At 37.1% G+C, this 20463-nt stretch overlaps 1 protein-coding gene across 1 annotated transcript in view; it reads right to left on the reverse strand.

Moving 5' to 3' along the window:
• LOC106879255 (ubiquitin-conjugating enzyme E2-17 kDa) overlaps positions 1 to 20463 on the reverse strand; it is a 60269-nt gene that overhangs the window by 17708 nt on the left and 22098 nt on the right. Inside the window, exon 2 of the mRNA XM_014928752.3 lies at positions 17860 to 17923. Within this exon, the coding sequence (XP_014784238.2) occupies positions 17860 to 17923 (64 nt within the window). The remainder of the gene's footprint in view (positions 1 to 17859; positions 17924 to 20463) is intronic.

Below are 20463 nucleotides of genomic sequence, written 5' to 3' on the forward strand. Positions count from 1 at the left end.
TGTTAAGACAGACAAAATACCGCTAAGCATTTCGCCCGCCATGCTAACGTTTCTGGCAGATCTGCCTAACTTTCTCTTGATTTCATCTAAACTTCATATCATATCATTATTGTGCTGTTGTTCCAACTACCAATCGCTGTTGTTCCATTTCATTTGCACACCTGTACCACCACACGACCCAGGGTCACTTACTAAAACTAATCTGTGCCACCAGGTATCAAAAAAAAAAACAGCAAATGTTAAAACAAGTAATACTATAGTATAAAGCTGCTCAACGAAGCACTTCGGAGCAACCCTTTAATTAACTCTCACACCTTTAATCAGAGAGCATGTTGTACACTCCATTAAGCTCATCGTATGGCACACTGTTGCAGCAAAAACAAACAAAAACATGGCATTTGTGTCTGGTCTGTTTGTAGATTAACAAAATTTATGTTGGTGGCGACAGTAGAAGGGGGATAGTCAAAGTAGTCCTCAGACAGGAAGTGGGAGGTTCATGAACTACAGATTTGGGGGTCTCGTGTGCTAAAAGTATTTTGCAGTTATTTAAGTGTTTGTCAAGATTAAATACAAGAAAGTTATATAAATAAAGAGTTCCCGTATCTTTGTCGTATGTTGTTTGAACATTTAGTTAAAGTTTGTAGGTGACTGGGTATGCAAATTCTAGAAGCTACGAGGATAGATGGTGCAACAATATAACTGTCACTTGTCGAGTTAAAAATATTAACCTCAAGTGGTTTTAATTTAGGAGTAATAATCTTAAGCAAAAGGTCAGATCAATGTTAAATTACACTAGAGATTGTACAAGACTGGATGAGACAGAAACAACATTCTGAAAAGATTTGAGAATGAAAACCAGAGAAAAGAAAAAAAAAGTGCTTTAAGATTTTATGTTAGTAAACCAAACTGATGAAGGACATTAGGTAGAATAGCAAAAATAATTATAATTATGTAGAATAAGAGAAAAAAGTGATGATATAGGCATAGGAGTGGCTGTGTGGTAAGTAGCTTGCTTACCAACCACATGGTTTCGGGTTCATTCCCATTGCGTGGCATCTTGGGCAAGTGTCTTCTACTATAGCCTCGGGCCAATCAAAGCCTTGTGAGTGGATTTAGTAGACGGAAACTGAAAGAAGCCTGTCGTGTGTGTGTGTGTGTGTGTGTTTGTCCCCCCAACATCGCTTGACAACCAATGGTGGTGTGTCTACGTCCCCGTAACTTAGCAGTTCGGCAAAATAGACCGATAGAATAAGTACTAGGCTTACAAAGAATAAGTCCTGGGGTCGATTTGTTCGACTAAAGGCGGTGCTCCAGCATGGCTGCAGTCAAATGACTGAAACAAGTAAAAGAGTATATCAATTAGATTTTAAAGTTTCTTCATAAACAGGTGTCTTTTACTTGAAAATCAACCGACAAACTTTGTAAAACAATTAGGTTTAGAATGTTACAGAAAAGAACTGCTTAATGGATTCTTCAAACTCAGCCAACGGGTAGGACCTAAGGGTAGACCAAGAACAAAATGGTTGGATATTAGTCCATAGACGCAGTTGGTCATTTTTGGGAATTGAGCTGAAAACTGTAATGATGGCGGCTGCTTATTGGATCCTATGGAGGATGAGTCTGAGGACTAGCCCCACAACCAACCCACCCCTGGAATAGTGGGTGGGGATAGATGAAAGAAGCAGCAGCATAAGTTTGAAATTTGATTCTACAGGAGATAATACAAGATGGTACTGTGTTGGTGGTACTAATAATATCTTTCATTCAATACACCAAAGCACTTTGAGTTACATGAATAAAGAATAAAGTTATTGGTGCTACATCAAGCATTTTTAATGAATTCTAGGAGCAGATATTTTACAAGTGGACATCAACTGATTACTGGTTATTGAACAGTGAATTTCTAACCTATTTTCAAATACGCAAACACGTCGCAAGTAAATGCAACATCAAAAAAAAGTCATCCAGGAGTGAATTATTTACAATAAAAAGTTTTAAAATAATCATGCAGAAACCTATAAGGAACCCTCTATGTAATCTAAAATAGCCAGATGCCCTCAAATCACATCCTACCATCTTTAAAAAAAGAAAAAAAAAGGAGACAGGTTTTGAAAAGTTCCTGACTTTAAGGGTATCACAAAAGGCCTGGTTGGAGGCCCAACCTTTGAGTTCTTTTACAGGGCTTAGAAAATCTGAAGGACTGCTGTATCGAGAGTGTGAATCTAAGAGAATGTGTTGCCTAAAATTATAACGGACTGATCCTCCTGTATTTTCTTTTACCCAAAGCCAGGAACTTTTCAGCACACCCATGTACATTAGCCTATGTTGACCTAGATATACAACAACATGGCCATGACCAAAATAACTTTAAAATAACATTGTTTAGATTTTAATGACAATGCTGCTAATTAAATGTTACTTTCTGTTTATCTAATCAATTATGATTCAAAAGAGTATGACATAATGCAATTTTTGGCAGTGCCCTATTAAGGTCACACAATGAAAAGTCACTTCATTGCGTGACCATTTTAGAATAGAGTATTTTAATTTTCATGTTATCTCCCCTACAGCAAAATCCATATTCCTGTCCCCCTCAACACCTGGCACAAAGCTACCTCTCCCACTACTGCACACACGCCACCGTCAAGGGCTCGTTTTGCAAGCTACTGGTAATCTCACTAGTGCCGGTACCATGAAAAAAAAGCACCCAGTACACTTTCTAAAATGGTTGGCATTAGGAAGGATGTCCAGCCAAAGAAGACCCAAATCTCAACGCAGTCCTCTGGCTCCCTGGATCCTATCAAACTGTTCAACCCAAGCCAGCATGGAATACAGATGCTAAATAATGATAATACTATACTTATAATGAAATAGTTGTTAATAGTTTGTCTATCATCTTTTGTGAGGAGTAAACAAAAATGTTCAGTGATATCAAGAATTGTCCAACAGCAGAAACTTTAAATGGATTTTCCACTTTAAAGACTTAGAAACTGATGCTCACTTTGCTGTGAAGACCTTTGATAAAACCGGCAGCAATATATGGTGACCTTTTTTTCTGTCAAACTAACCGTGGAAAAACTACTGAAAGGGCAAATCAATACATCCACCATTTGTTGATGAAGATCAGGAAAATGACTACCACTGACATTTTCATAAGATGTCCAACAAAAATACTACTATCGGCAAGTTGGTGTCACTACCAATCAACAATCAAGCAAAATGGTTTAGGCTGGTAAGACAGGTTACGTGGGGAGAAAAAAAATCCTCTACAAAAAGGAGACGTCCATAATTAGTTCCCTCAACAGCACAAGAATTGGACATTATCAAACTGGTCACAAATCTTGTAAGATTAATCAAAATTTAATTTGTTCACTTTCATGTCTCACAGGAGAATTTCACCCAGGATGCATAAAATCTGACAGTTAGGCGTGGCAGTGGAAAGGTTATGGTTTTCAGGCTGTTTGTCAAAAGAAGGGGGCCAGCCTCATACATCAAATCAAGAACACCATAAACAATCCAACTTAGAGGGAGGCCTTGGAAAAGTCAATTTCAATTGCCGAAAGTTATTTGGGCCACACATTGATTTTTATTTTAGCATGATGACAACTAGAAACATATTGCAGGAATAAATGAAGGAATTCATCACAGAAACAGTCCAAATATTGTAGGGGTCAATTGATAATCTCAATATTTAAATCTGTACAATGGAAACAAGTTGCTATGAGCATCGAAAAAGGAAATCCAAAAACTGAGTTAACAGAATGATTATATTTAGCAAAAAAAAAAGGGGGAGGGGGCCAGTCGATTAAATCAACCCAGTACGCAACTGGTACTTAATTTATCAATCCCGAAAGGATGAAAGGCAAAGTCGACCTTGGCGGAATTTAAACTCAGAACATAAAGACAGACGAAATACCGGTAAACATTTCGCCTGACTTGCTAACTTTTCTGCCAGCTTGCTACCTTAGGCAATTCTCAATAATGTAATCAAACATGATTTCAATGCCTAGGAGACGCAATTCCATTTTCAGAAATTTTAATTACCTGACCAACTGTCGATGCTACACAATTATATTTTTCACCATCTTTAACATACACGATTATATTTTATTGAAGGGGGGAGAAAAAAGAAAAGAAAAAAAGGTTTTAAATGTTCCAAAATTAAGACCCAATTTGCAATGCTGTTGACACTATCAGTATTCATATTAGGCTAAATAAAAAATTTTATATTTAAACGTGAAGTTATTTAAAAGACTTTCTATTCATATGTAAATAGGATTAATATTTAATTACCAGTACAACACCAACCTTCTGGACAATGATGGTGCAGATTACTTCATTAACCACATTAACTTACAAACAGGAACTTCAAATTCCTGTGGCTACCAAACTAGTTTACTAATTACCTTACACAGTACAGTACTAACAAACTTGTATCACTTATACAAACGTAAAGGTGCCTGTATTTCATTTCAGGAATGATCAGTTATTTCGGAAAGCCCTCAGAACCAAATGTTACAGAAAACTGATGTTGTATGCGTATTAGTCTTTAAGTGATGTCAATGTGTGTCTGCTCAACCAGGGATAATCTGTGACAAAATAACTATTTAATCAACAGAGGCAAAGCAGAAGTGACTTCGATTTTAGCTTCCTTATCAAATATCAGGCTCCATAGAATTTGTTCTTAATAGCATGAGGCCATGGATTGAACATATGCAATACAATAGCTCTCCGAGTATTTTTTTTTCTACACTCGGCACAAAGCCTGAAATTTTAGGGGAGGGGCCCAGTCGATTAGATCGACCCCAGTACACAACTGGTACTTAATTTATCGACCCTGAAAGGTTGAAAGGCAAAGTTGACCTTGGCAGAATTTGAACTCAGAACGTAAAAACAGATGAAATACTGCTAAGCATTTTGCTCAGCATGCTAACGTTTCTTATTTCTTTATTGCCCACAAGGGGCTAAACATAGAAGGGACAAACAAGGACAGACAAAGGGACTAAGTCGATTACATCAACCCCAGTACATAACTGGTACTTAATTTATCGACCCCGAAAGGATGAAAGGTAAAGTCGACCTCGGCGGAATTTGAACTCAGAACGTCACGGCAGACGAAATACTGCTAAGCATTTCGCCTGGCGGGGTAACGTTTCTGCCAGCTCACCAAGTATTATTTCATCTACGATGTTCCACACTTTCAAATCTGTTCAATGTGTGTGTATTTGTTCTGCTACGAAAGCCAGGCATGGTTCAGCTGAACAGACAGTGGCTATCCAAATCCCACCAATTTGTGGTCACATGGAGATAGTTATTGCTGTATTACAATTAGGCCAATAAGGACTGAAGAAAGAGGTGGTTGTTCATCCCCAAATTAGCCCTGATCAAGTAGATTGTGATCATGGCCTTTCCAGCTGTGACCATCCAGTATCTCCTTTCATCATCTGCTTGTTTCAGTCATTGGACTGCAACCATGCTGAGGCACTTATTTTTCTAAATTCTGGTATTTATTCTAACAGTCTCTTTTGCCAAACCGCTATCTTACGAGAGACATGAACAAACCAACACTGGTTGTTAAGTGGTGGGGAAAGAAACACACACACACACACACACACACACATTTTGTCTACCAAATTCACTCACAAGACATTGGTTGGCTCAGGGCTGCACCTATGAAGTTTCTAGAACTATATTACACAATGCTATTCTTTCTAAAAACTGCTGAGTGTAACAGGAGGAAACTTTAACTGCTATTCTGAGCAGATTGAGCAACAATCAAGAATGACCAACTTAGGAAAAGGTAGAACTAACAAAAGAAATGCTTGTGTGATGCAAGAATGCCACAATAGTATAAAAGCTCTTTTGAAAGCAATAATTTCTCCTTGTTAAAGAGGACACCTGGGTTTGAATCAAAAGGTTACTTTTAAAACATTATTCAGACCCAATGAAGACAATTACATTGTAAATCTAAAGAGAAACCAGAGCAATGCCAAAACTTTAAGCAAACAATTAGAAATATTAGCATAAAGTTAATTTGCTTAAGATTTATTAAGGAAAAGCCCACCACTGAAATTTAGCATGGAGAGAGCAAGAAGTAACAACATTAATTAACCATCAGATAATGTCCCAGCAAATTCAAAATACTAGTTTCCGAGCAGCTAATGAGGAAGCCTTTTTGTAATCACTTGATTCACTAGAAACAGCATCCAATAGAAGAGAATACGTTCTGTATACACACTCTGGAAAGGGGCAAAGATAGGCAAGACAGTCACACCCGGAATGTTTCAGAACCAATGTTGACAGGGATCAAAAGCAACACGTACTAGGGTTCAAAATTATCGGCTATTTCCTTTACTAGAACTAGACATAGTTCCTTTACCAATGGTGGTATGGAAGTAAAAGTAAATAACATTCCATTAGTTTAAAAAAAAAAAGTCACAAATTGTGATTACAGTCAGTAGCGTAACTAAAGGGGGCAAGGGGGGAATGTGCCACAGGTGTTGATGGGGGGGAGGGCACCTCATCAAAAGCAAGAAAGATAAGATTTTAAACAATTCTACCTTGCCACCATCTATATTTCTCTTTTCCTTTACTCAACCATTCCATTTATATTCTGATCCCCCGTCCCTTGTGAATATGCCCGGCACTTGGCCACCATCTCTATCCTGTTGTCTCCCACTCTCTCTCCTTCTCCTGCATTTCCATCAGGTTGGGTAACCATGTTTTTCCTTTGTGGCAGCGCACCTGTTTCTGTCTTCATTCCTGATCTCTCTCTCTCTCCCTCTCTCACCAGGTAACCTTGTACCTCCTCTACAGCAAGACACTGTCTCTCTGTCTCATAACCTTTCATCATCTGACACAAAATCACCTCTGCCAATGACCCCTCCTCTCTCAAATGGAATTTTTTTTTTTTGTCTTCCAAGTACTTTGTGATCCTGTCAGTGCAGATGCCACTTAAAAGTACCCAGTCCACACTGTAAAATGGTTGGCGTTTGGAAGGGTGTCCAGTTGTAAAAACCTTACCAAAACTGACCTTGCCTGAGCCTGTGTCACATAAAAAGCACTGAGTGGTTCGTGTTAGGAAGGGCATTCAGCTGTGAAAATCCTGCCAAAACGGTCACAGAAGACTGGTGCAGGCTTCTGCCTGGCTGGCTCTTGTCAAACCGTCCCACCCATGCCAGCATAGAAGGCAGACATTAAATGATGATGATAAATACGACCCAAATTCAAGCTTAAATAAAGAACTCACCCACTACACAATACATAAATTATTAAAGAATACAACAGAACATTCAACCTCCTTTAAGTTTGCTAAATAAATCAATAATCAAGTATTTCCAGTGACTAATAGAGGTGATAGGCATGGAGACACTACTACTGAAAATATCTCCCTCTGGGAACAAAGAACGGGAGCCAAAAGTGTTACTAAAATTAAGATTTGGTGAGCCCTACTCCACCAAATTAACTGTTTTCCCCTAAATATGTTGGGCATTATGATTGTTTTGTTTTGTTTAAAAAGGATCAGGAGATGCCAACTGGAAAATAGCATCTAAAAGAAAAAGACAAAAAGAAATTATCAGAGTCTCACTTGTAGTAGAGACTGAATCAAGAACTGTATTTATAAATAGAATACCATTCCAACGGTGTTTTGCACAATTCATTGTTTTAGGGAATTTCTCACTTCAACACAAACTGAGCTTTCTGTTAATGCGGACAGCCGAGGAAGTGCCAGTTAGAGAAAATAGTTCTTTCAGACCCCAAAACAATGTCTGAAGAGGCAATGTCCACATTGGGAAATACAAAGAGGTTAACACAAGAATTGATTAGTTTTCACTAAAAGCTAATTACGATGCTCTACAAAGGCACATATTCAACGGAACAATCTCGAGATGGCAATACAAATTTCTTTGAAACTGTGGCAAAAGTTCCACAAGACAACACTTAACACCCTATATCTTCATTCGCTTGGATTATTCTCAGAACTTCTGTCGGTACCATTAAAGACAATGGATTCACACCACATCCACAAAGGACCAAAATCACAGATGCAGATTATGCCGATGATTTTGTGCTTGACAAAGGGACAAGCATATATGTCAATTTTATTTTGAAGAGGGGGTAATAAGAGAAATGGAAAAGTAGCACGTTTCATTAAGGGGCTTTCTTTTCTGAAAAATAAAAAAAACCATGCCACCCATTCACTGTAACAGACAGACTAGCAATCCAATGATCTTTTCAACAGAAATGCCTTTAGATTTCGGTTGGGATCTTCCTAAGAGTTACTCCATACAATGATGTCATTGTGAATTCAAGCTTATTCAAGGAGATAATACAGTTCATCATTTGTTGAAAACATACCAGAATATTCATAAAAGGCCAAATGGGAGTTTTGTATACTGAGAGAATAGTTCCAAGGTTTGAAAAGCAGTATAAGGACAGTCTTTAATAATCACCAGTGGTTGTTTCATGCTGACCTTGCCAAAATAGGAAGACATGTTGTTGCATTATAGCATATATATTAAATCGTCAATGATAGACACTGGAACAGCATCAAGAAGAACAAGAATGTCGATAGTGGTTGAGAAATCAATGAAAAGCTATCATTTACAACTTCCATTTCTCTTCTTTTTTATTATGACCTAAGCTCTCCACGAGTTACTGGATTCTAGGATGCCTTCTTTGGCTAAATAATTTATTTTTTGCTTTATAATTTCACAATCATTCACAGAGTACCTTCAAGTTGATATGGCAACAGACAATCACATTTCGTAAAGAGTATAACTGGTGAAATTTTTAGGAAAGCAATGTTTGCCAGCACTAAGGAGGACAGGAGGGCTTCTGGGCCATTAAATTTAAATACAACAGAAGAATGCTTGATCATGAAACTGTCCCAGGATTTGATCTGAGCAGAGAGACAGAGAGAGAGAGAGGGCAAAACTAATATCAACTTCAAATACTCCCATAATTCAAGAACAAAGCTGTGTAGAACACATCAAGTTGCCTTTGAATAGTTTAATGACTAAATCATTCCACTTTGCAATGTCAACCAAAAACTGATTGATTAATGGTTAATTACAACATCAGTGAGTGCACAAAACAGAAGAAATTAATAAAGCAGAAAAAATAAATACATATAGTCCAACTGGTTTATATTGGTGGCCTAAATATTTAGTACAGGATTTACAAAGCATAGGAAAAAGAGTTTTCCTTTCAAATGGGGGTAGGGAGTTTCCACCCATCAAATACTTCTGGGAAGCAGCCGCTGAAAGAGGTTCCCATTTATTGTGTAGCTGTGTAACTATAGTAATGGTTATGAAGACATCTTGACTATAAATGCTGGCATTAATTAAAAGTCCAACGCTATGGCTTCTAAAACTGCTTTCCAAATCTAGCGTTGTTTTACTATTAAATAGTCCAAGTCTTAGACCTGTTGAGGTTATTCCAGAAATAAAAACGTCCTTTATTGAAATGTTTTGTTAATAGTTCCACAAAAACTACCTTTAAGTTACATTCTTTAGCCAGTGAGTTTCTTGGCTTGAAGAAAGAGATCCTGGGGTTTAATTGCCTGTTTGTCTGCAAGTGGCAAACAGGTGTTTTGCAAAAACCTTGTTCATCGGTTTAATGTGGACACCAATTAAGAAATCTAAGATAACTCAGTAGTGGTTACAATCAGGAGCAAATTTGAGTATTTTGTGGGAAACCAAGTTAACAAGGAAGTATTCACTGGGGAGATCAAGAAAACTTGCAAAAAAATTTCTAGACAGTTGTAAGCAGTGTTTGAATTCCAGAGAGGGTAGTAAAGACTGTTTGCCAACATAACATGGCAGTCCTGGTTTAGGACTAATGTTGCTGTAATTTAGCCCCAGGAGACAATCTTTACTACAAAGTACTGTTGCTGAATATCTCACGAATAGTAATTTTTTAATTTATAAATCAGTGACTAGTAGTCACTTTGAAAACAATATATTTCGAATGGGAAACACATGGTAGGCGTCTTTCAACAAACTTTGTCAACCAAATCCACTCACAAGGCTTTGGTCAACCCGGAACCGTAGTAGAAGACACTTGTCCCAGGTGCCTCGCAGTGGGACCGAGACCATGTGAGTGAGAAACAAACTTCATACCACACAACCACACCCATACCTATTAACCATAATTATGAGCCACCATTCACAGCGATATTTGTTTTTTTACTGTCAGCAAATTTACATTGATTATCAATCAGATCGGGACTGAGCTGTATTGATCACTCAGCACCAGTACAAGACTGGTACCGAACCCTTAACACTTGCAATTCAGTAGCAGTTACTCTCACTTCATCAGGCAGCCACATAGCAAAATAATTTTGCTTTTTTTTTTTTTTTTTTTTATCTATAAATGAATTGTGTGAAAGTATTTATTTATATATTTGTCAATTTAATCATGATAATTGAGCTGCTGAAGCACGGAAGATGAAGTACTGTAACCATCACTTACAAATTACTAAACAGCTGCTAGCAACAACACTGTTTCCCCAGAAGAGTAACAATGAGACTCAACAAACAGCCAAAGAAAGGAAATATAGTCCATTAAACAACTGGAGCAGTGTTACATTGTCGTCAGCCCAGGACAAAGTCTTTTGTAGCATGCTATGATGGCAACATTGTGTTGTCATTGATACAAGACAATAGAAAGAATAGAGGTAGGGTTCAGACAGAGACAAGTATGGTGTGAACAAATTAATAGAATAATGGATAGTGTGAGTAGTCCCAACAGTCATTCAATAGTATTCGAGAGTGAGAAGCATCACAAAACCTTATGGGATCCGAGAGTAAATCTTTAGAGAGATTTTTTAAAATCCAGTTGTTGTTGTGTGAAGGAAAAAAAGCAAAAACAGAAATATTAGAGACTATTATTTGAATTATGCAACATGTATTTGTTGCTCACATGGTTGTTTCTGGGGCAATTTCGTTCTGTCTAGCTTTGAAGTATTTTTAACACGGCAAGTCTAATCAGGAATTTTTCCTGACCGAAAACCCCAGCTTCTGGAATTTCAATTATATAAATACATTAAGTGTGTTATATAGAGAGAGTTTTTACTGGATACTTTGACATCACCACTGGAGATTCACCAGGGGTACATCTTATCACCATTCTTCTTTCTACTAATCATGGATTTCGTCAGAAAAATGACAGAACACAATCACCAAAGAGGAATGCAGCATCCAGTAGAGAGATCAGAGACAACTGCCTTGATATTACACTGTCGGCAGCACCCAGAGTCAATATAAAAAGATCTAACTCACCACCTGAGAGTAGTGGCATAGAAAACCGGGACTAAAAATATATACAAAGACAAAAGCATGGAGATCAGCCAGATGTGGGGGCACCAACTCACTGGTAAAGACCTGAACCAATTTGTATACTGTATTTTCCTGCATACAAGTCAAATTTTTCAGACAAAAATGGTAGGTCAACTTTCACACCAAGACAATTGTGGAAGACCAAAAATTCCATGTGAAATGCAACAGGATTTGGAAAGATAGCAAAGTTTAAATGTTAACACAATATACATCAGCTTGTATGCTGGAAAATGCTAAAGCACCATTCTCTGTGTGGTGGCAGAGACACTGAAACTAATGTTAAAAGCAGAATTGGGAAGATGGCAAGAGCATTTCAATGAATGTATAAAATCTAGCCCGGAAAGAGGTCAACCACTTGTACAATACCACTGTACTACCCTATGGTGGACGCTACATGCAAGTGAAACAAGAACAAAAACTAGGAAAAAGATGGTAGTCTTCCAAAAGTTTTTGAGGAAAATCTGGAGAATGCCATACCATCAGAAAGAAAAAAGTCTTAAGAAGAATGTCATGATAAGGTCTCCAAGTGACAGTAACACAACAACCATGTGAATGGTTGCCACAAGAAAAAAGACAGAGAAAACCAAGGGTCACAAGACCGAAAGGCTGTCAACAGATGCTGGGAAAAAAACTGATGCAACCAATCGAGAATAGCAGAGAGTTGTCTCTTCATGTAGATATGCGCAGGATGGACTAATTTTGTTACTCTAATTACGAAATTTAATACTGTTTAGCCATAGGTTGTCCTAGGTAAAGACAGTACTATGATCAAAAGACATTCCAACATGACCATCTAATCCCGTTTTTCCAAACAGAATAGGCTACATTATTTAATGCATGTATGTGTTAGTAGTCATTGAAGTGAATGCTATTTCCAGCAGGTCCAGCAACCATGAGATGTAATATTAAATATCCTTTACATATGGAAGAAACTGAATCACATTCCAAAATACAAGCAGAGATGACAGGTAGTAATGGGTTAATAGCTAAATTCTTCTAAGTGGTGCCCCAGCATGGCAGCAGTCTGATGACTGAAACAAGTAAAAATTTAAATAAAATCTAAGCAAGTAATTATAAATGTAGATAACAAAAAGTTTCAAAAACTTGCAATTAACTGAACACCCACTTTTCAATGATTGCACACAGGTCAGATGAAATTTGTTGGGGGAAGATTTTTCAACAGCTGGATGCCCTTCCTCACTTGTTTTCCAAGTATGGCAATATTTCCCCCCTGACCAGACATGTTTCCATAGAATATTAGGCATAAAGGACACCACTTGCATGATGGTGACATTTGTTTACAACTACCCTGCAAGGTCAAAGCTTCTTTTCATTTTCTGTCTGTCACAAGGCTTTGGTCAGCCTGGGTCCACAATAGAAGACATGTCCAAGGTGCCACATCGTGAGACTGAACTGAAAACTATGTGGTTGGGAAGCAAACTTCTTACCACACAGCCTCAAATCAACAAAAATATATCCCAGTTTCATGATTTTTTTTTTTGTCACTTTCAGATGGCCACAGCTTTCTCCATCTCAATGCTAAATATCACAGCAGGGTCGTTGGTGTTAGGAAGGGCATCCAGCTGTAAAAACCATGCTAAAACAGACACAGTAGTAGCCTGGTGTAGTCTTCTAACTGGCCAGTTCCTGTCAAACCACCCAACCCAAGCGAGCACAGGAGGAAGACGTCAAATAATAATGATAGTCCAACCCCTTTCACCTCAAGCTTTGCTCAAAATGGGAAATGCTCTTAAACAAAAAGTAACATTTAGGACAAACTGCTATAGGGAACCTTTACATTGACAGCATAAAATAGCAGCCAGATCTCTTTCAGAAATACCCTATCATCTTACTAAAAGAAAGACATTTGATAATGTTGTTCAAGATACAAACTGTAAAATGGTAAAGAAAAAAAATGGTATGGTCACAGCTGGAAGGCTTTTGATCAGAGGTCTCCAGGATAAATATGCAGTAGCAGTTTGCTCTTCACAAAGTACACTCAGACATAGAAACAGGGATTAATTACAGAAGGATATGTTAACACCAGATCAGGGTTCATTTAAGTCACCCTCAACAAAGCTGGCATTGAAATTAAAGCAGTTTCAGATTTCTGGAGAGGTGGATGTAACCCGTCACCCATTTGGCCCTTAACTGTAACTGAATCCATGGTTTTATATTATGAAACTATATGAACTCATTTTCGTTTATGATGGCAAGACATAGGGAAAGACACTCATAATCACTCAGTCACTCAACTAAGAGTAAAACCGGCTTTTACTTTCATGAAGCAAACTAGAACAGTTGAAGCTATACATTTCACATAGAAAAGGGGAAAGTCAGGTTTCTGAAATTAAGGATTAAATTTGTGAACATTATTTACATTTGACGGATATTTGTCCTCATCTTGTTTGTTGTTAACGTTTCAGCTGATATACCCTCCAGCCTTCATCAGGTGTCTTAGGGAAATTTCGAACCTGGGTTCTCATTCCTAAGGTATTTTTCGATATTATTATTATTCAGGTCACTGCCTGGATTCAAACTTGAAATCTTGGGCTTAGTAGCCCGCGTGCTTAACCACTACACCATATACCCATGGTGGTTAAGAGCACGGGCTACTAACCCCAAGATTCTGAGCTCAATTCCCGGCAATGACCTGAATAATAATAATGATAATAATATCGAAAAATACCTTAAGAATGAGAACCCAGGTTCGAAATTTCCCCAAGACACCTCATGAAGGCTGGAAGGTATATCAGCTGAAACATTAACAACAAACAAGATGAGGACAAATATCCGTCAAATGTAAATAATGTACATAATTATTCATCTCTTAAATATAGAACTAAATTTGTGAAGACAAAAAGGGATCTGGGTTTTCACAAGAAATTGAAGAAATTTAGATAATATAGTGTTAAAACCCTCACAAAAATTCAAACGTTTCCTTCAGTAATATAACAGTTCAAAAGTACAAATTTGTGGAGAAAATAAAAATTTTAGAGGAATATTATGTATTTTTATTTTCAAAACAGTTGCAACATTCCTCATCCAATGTGCCACTCACCATCTCATCGAGGAAATTCCAAGTATTATTCTCCTTAACATAAAGAATTTAGATCTCACTTGATCACAGACCCTTCTTTCTATGCATTAGTGAGTGAGGATAAAAGCCACCTGGCTATTTAGTCTGAAGCATTCTAAAATAATATTCCAATGTCTAAAAACCAAAACTAACCCATTCAGAAACAACCTATTCAATCTGCATATAAACCAATTTTTATAAACACACACACACACACACACACACACACACACACACACACACACACACACACACATACACGACCATATAACCACTGAAACAATTGTATATAGATTCAAAAATCTATTATGGCAACCAGCTGGAGCAACAACCTCTCATGAAGAGTCCAAAAGAAATGTTTCAAGTAAAAGAATAAGTGGAACTAGCAAACATAGTAAACACGATTACACAGAATATCACAGCAGTAAACTCAACAGAAGTATCTAGAAGAAATATATTTGTTATAATGAATTATAGGTGATAGACCTACTTACAGATGGTAAGGTAGTCAGGAATGAAATATAACTAAAATGTTGTATGGAAAGTCAATTGTCAGAACTATCCCTATTTCGGGATGGTAGAACTAATCCATGGAACAGTTTAATACCACCACCAGGCCCACTGGTAACTGTAATATAACCCCAGTCTCCTGCTGAGGATGTATAAGAGACACAGAATGAAGTCATAGGGATGTCCTTTCCTATGAAAATATTTTTAAGGTGCAGGCCTGGCAACCATGTGGTTAAGCAGCTCGCTTTGCAATCAAATGATTTTGAGCTCAGTCCACTACAGCACATTGGACAAGTGCCTTCTACTATAGCCCCAGGCAGACCAATGCCTTGCAAATGGATTTGGTAGGCACAAACTGTGCTGAAGCATGTAATGCATGTGTGTATTTATCCTTGGGTCAGACTCCATGTGTCAGATGAAATTTGTTGAAGGAGGTTTTCCACAGCTTGATGCTGTCACCGACCCTCAACCATTTCTAAACATATATCCCCCTAATTCTTCAATTATGGACACCTTTGTGGAAGATTGCAAACAAAAAACACTTCCAGGCCATTTACAATTAGTGTATGAAAACAAAAAGAAACAAACACACACACACACACAAATGCTTATACAACAGATGTCTAAGTTTCTGATTAACAAATTCACTCACAAGCCTCTGGCTGACCTAAAGATATAGAAGACACTTGCCCCCCAAGTTGCAAGGCAGTGGAACCAAACCAAAAATCATAGTTGCAAAGTGAATTTCCTCAACACACAACCATGCTTGAAACCACTTCATACAAAAAAAAAAAAAAAAAAAAAAGCTTAACCCCAATTAGTACAGGCCTATGATCAATGGTATCCCTTTTGTAAATTTATTTCTGTTGAAATACAGATTTTGTTTCAGTTTGAAAATCAGGAAGAATTTAGTAAAATTATTCATTATTAAGTTGTTGTTTGGAAGATAAACCTAAAAGGATTAAATTAAGATCCTTTAAAACAGAAAGCTCATATCATAGAACAGTTTCAGGTGGGTTTGTATTAAAATGGTTAAGACAGTTGAGTATGATCTGAGAGAGATACAGCTGCCATTTTTGGCAAGTGGAGCAACCACATAGAGACCTCCTCATGTATTTGAGGCAGATTGCATTGATTGTATACTTCTGTTGTCATTCACCTTTTGAGCCGACTCCAATCAATGAATCCATATCAATGCACACAGAAAACAACCACACCCAATGATCACAAATCATCAACCAGTCGTGCTTCCAACAGCAGACACCATACATGCAAGGACCAGAGATCCAATGAAGATCCAACTTAATCATACCAATTCACATTTTCAGCTACCTATCTTACTGTTTCTACCAACCAAGAAGGAGTTCTAGAACAACTGCGTCATGGATGAATCACCCCCCATGGATGACAAATTATACGATTAACCAATAAAGACACCCTTTCGGCAAAAGGCGTGAGAAGGAATTAATCCAGCAGTAGTGAAAGTCTTTGTCCAAAGCACAAACACAAAAACTGTGCCACGGCAAAAGTGGCCAAATAATTCCAGCCTGCGTGAGTCTACCACTCCTATTGGCCATGTCTTACAGCTGTAGAGCAGAATGGGGTGAATGATCAGTTAGAAGATGCAAATTTTGGTAACTATGTGGATCTCTGATTTCAATCAAAGTCACCTTTGGCAATAACCCACACACTCGGCTGATGTAGACATCTGGCTCATCTTTACCATAAATAACGGCAGAGAAAGTAACATCAAAATACCAAGGTACAAAATATTTTTGATTAGTTTCTTCCAGAATTTCTCTACTGAGTACAATTGGAGACCCTTTTCAGAGAATACGGTCTTTGTCATGGCTGGATTTGACTTTCATGCAGCCAGTAGACACTACAATACTCAATGGCGGAGTGTAGTTATTGCTAATTACTGCTAGGGCATAAAAAGAGACAATTGTTAACCAGGACCAGATCCCTACAAAGTGAATTCATACCGGATAATGTATAAGCGAAGGGGAAGAACAATGCTCAGAGCCCATTTACAGGCCACCACCACACCTCTTAAAACAAAGATAATACGGTAACTAATGTTCAGTTTATACAGGGGTAGATGAGTAACTGAAGAGAAAAGATGGCTAGAAGAGTTCTAGTGGAAGAGAGATTACATGAAAATAGAGGAGAGAGAGAGAAAGACAGTAATGCTTACAAGAGAAGCAAGGACACTGTAGAAATGTAAGTTGAGGATAGCAGAGAGAGAGAGAGAGAAGAGCCAAGATCATTTCAGTAAACAAATGATAGAAAAGTGAGGTCCTCCTAACAGGCAACTAGCCAGGCCTTACATTAGATACAATCAGAATGTGTATGAGAGTAGAAGAGTGCCTGGTGGGTTATGTGCAAGTTGTATTAGTGGTGTATGGACACTATAAAGTTAAGCAGCTGTTCTGGGCTATCAGTATATATATAGAGAGAGAGGTTTTTATATAATGTTAAAAAGATATCTACAATTTTATTGAGCATTTCTTGTCTATTTTTGCCCAGCTAAGAATATACTTTCTAATATATAAAATAAGAAAAAGTATTTCTTCATTCTGCACATTTTGCACCACCCAATGTTATTACAGAAATTTTTTTATATTGGGCGGGTGGGGAAATCATCTACCATTTTTAAATGTTCAATCAAATTATTCACATGTTTAGTAAAATATAAAGACAAAACATAGTATGATTGTATGTACATATGACTTCGACCAATTAGAACTAGCAGATTCACAAAAGATGTTGAGTTTAATCTTGAACGTTGGCACACTTCCACTGTGCAAATTAAAATAAGATTAAAGAAATTAAATTTGCTTTCTATTTCAAGAGTTTTTCACTAAGCTAAGCTGACATCTATTGATTAGTTTAGAGTTTCAATAAAAACCACTGACAGATACGTACAATCATCGCCAACGGGCCCAGCAGAACACTGAGCTGGAGGATCTCGACCTAAATCCTGCAGTTCCTGCAAAAAGAGAAAAGTGAAGAAATTTAATAGAGTTAAATAACAAACATTAAATCTAAAAGACATTACTTAAAGAAACTTCTTATATTCTATAAAGAAATAAAACAATACCCCAAAAAAGTATCTTTTAAAATGTCAAAGAAAGGTAATAACACATTTTATTGTTTTATATCTTTTATTAAGAAAATGCTTTTTTTTTAAATTTTTTCTTTGTCTTTATTTTACCATAGAGAGAAGTGCAACATACTATAATATAGGAAAGACACTACAAACGTCTGTAATACAAGAACCCCATTAAATTAATCACACACAAATTAAAACACTCCATTATCAGTGACCTTGTTATGGTTGCAGCTGTAATGGTTAAATTACTAGTCTGATATTCCTTGGTAGCATTAGAATGCAATAGGGCTTTGGTGATCTCGTTGCTTCTCAGACCAGGAAATCAACAGGCCATATTGACTGCTAAAATAACTATTTGTACATAGATACCGGGAAGCATAGCAATGACCAGTAAAGATCATGTTTGCCTTATCAGCTATGTAGTTAGAGGGTTGTGTAGTCAGAGATTTGAAGTTGGAAGCAATTATTGGGCTACTGGATTGGGTGACATAAAAAAAAAAAAACATCAATTCAAACTAATATGTAATATAATACAGAGAAATTTCCAATTTCACCAGGCAACACTATATCTTCATTTTAACACCCACTTTTCCGTTTTGCAAGGGTCAGACAGAGTTTATTTGAGGCATATTTTCCACAGCTACCTGCCCTGCCTGTTTCCAAGCAAGGTAATATTTCCCCAAATCCAGAGATTGCAGAATATTGGAAATGAATGACGCTGACACTGCTTGTGTGATAGTGACAATCATTTACAACCATCATTCAATGCACAAAGCCAAGACAAGAAGGTATACACACACACACACACACACACACACACACACACACACACAGGACTTCTTTCAGTTTCTGTCTACCAAATCCATTCACAAAGATTTAGTCAACCTGAGGCTATAGAAGAAAACACCTGCCCAAGGTGTCATGCAGTGGGACTGAACCCAGAACCATGTAGGTGAGAAGCAAACTTCTTACCACTCAGCCTGCACCTATAATTTTACAGATACTGATTGTAAAAATCCGCTGCTTTCTATGAAAGGGGACCTGCTAGAAGCAGTTCCCTTTCTAAGAAGAACAAGATGTTAGTAAATTTTGATGTTAGTAATTTTTTCTTAATTCCTATTCCATAGCTGCTATGTTTCATTCATTTTTATTGGATAATTTTGGCTTTATTTAATAACCTTTCATTAAATTACATTAAATTTTATATTCAATCAATGCTTTAATCTTGAAAAAGAAGGGTTATCTTACGAGTTTGTTTCTTTTAAAATGGTCGTTTGGTAAATTGCTTTAGGTGTTCAATCTTTTTTCAACTGGTAAACAAAAATGTTCCTAACTTTATAATGCATTTCATCATTTAACGTCCATGTAAGGAAATATAAATAAACCAGCCATCATATACCTTAATAGTATTTTGAGGAAAGACTGCCCCCCCCCCCCACCAGTCTTTCTTGGATGCTTCGTCTTAAGCTTAATTGCTCGTAACTTCTTTAATGAATTATCTTTTACTGGTTTCAGTCATCAGACTGTAGCCATGTAAGGGCACTGCATTAAATAGATGCTCACAACACCTGGGTATCCAAAGCAGTCAACCATCCAGGTACGAACTAGGCTCAACATTTAACTTTGGTGATCAGATGAGAACTGGTGCTTTCAGCATGAAATAGTCATTAAGCAGAGCAGGACTACTACAGCCTTGGACCCTTTCGATACCAAACCGCCTGAAACCGCCTCTGTAGTACAAATGTCTTGTTTTCATAAGTTTTGAATTAAAATCTTTCCCCAAACCTTAGTGACAATTTATGTTCCTAACATTAGCTTAGTTATTTCACTAAACTCTGTTATATTTAAAATTAATTAAAAGAAACACAGAGCATCTCAAGAGAAATATGGTAACAAAAGGGTTAAACCCAAATTTTAACAGGTTAGGATCCTAAAAAGTAGTCTAAAGATTTATTCATTTGCATTGGTAGACATCTATGCGGTAGATTTTCAATCAATATAAGAAATATATCATTAATTCTAATTACAGATAATGGAGCCAGAGTCAATGGTATCATAAAACTTTAGAATGGAGGATTTTGTATATCAAACCGACAGTCCTGTAAAATCATGAATGAATTTGTTAGGCAAAAACTGGAAGAAGCATGTATGAATCTATGTTACCACCACTTGACAGCCAGTGTTGGTTTATTTATATGTTCCCAAAATTTAGTGGGTAAACCCTTTCGTTACCAACCCGCCTGGCTCTGAGTACAAACCCAACTGGCTCTGAGTACAAATGTCTTATTTCCATAAGTTTTGAATTAAAATCTTCCACCAAGCCAGAATTTATGTTCCTAACACTAGCGTTATATTTAAAATAATTGAAAGAAACACAGAGCATCTCAACAGAAATATGGTAACAAAAGGGTTAAACA

Source organism: Octopus bimaculoides, chromosome 24, assembly GCF_046866305.1.
Source record: "Octopus bimaculoides isolate indiv1 chromosome 24, ASM4686630v1, whole genome shotgun sequence".
Taxonomy (NCBI): Eukaryota; Metazoa; Mollusca; class Cephalopoda; order Octopoda; family Octopodidae; genus Octopus; species Octopus bimaculoides.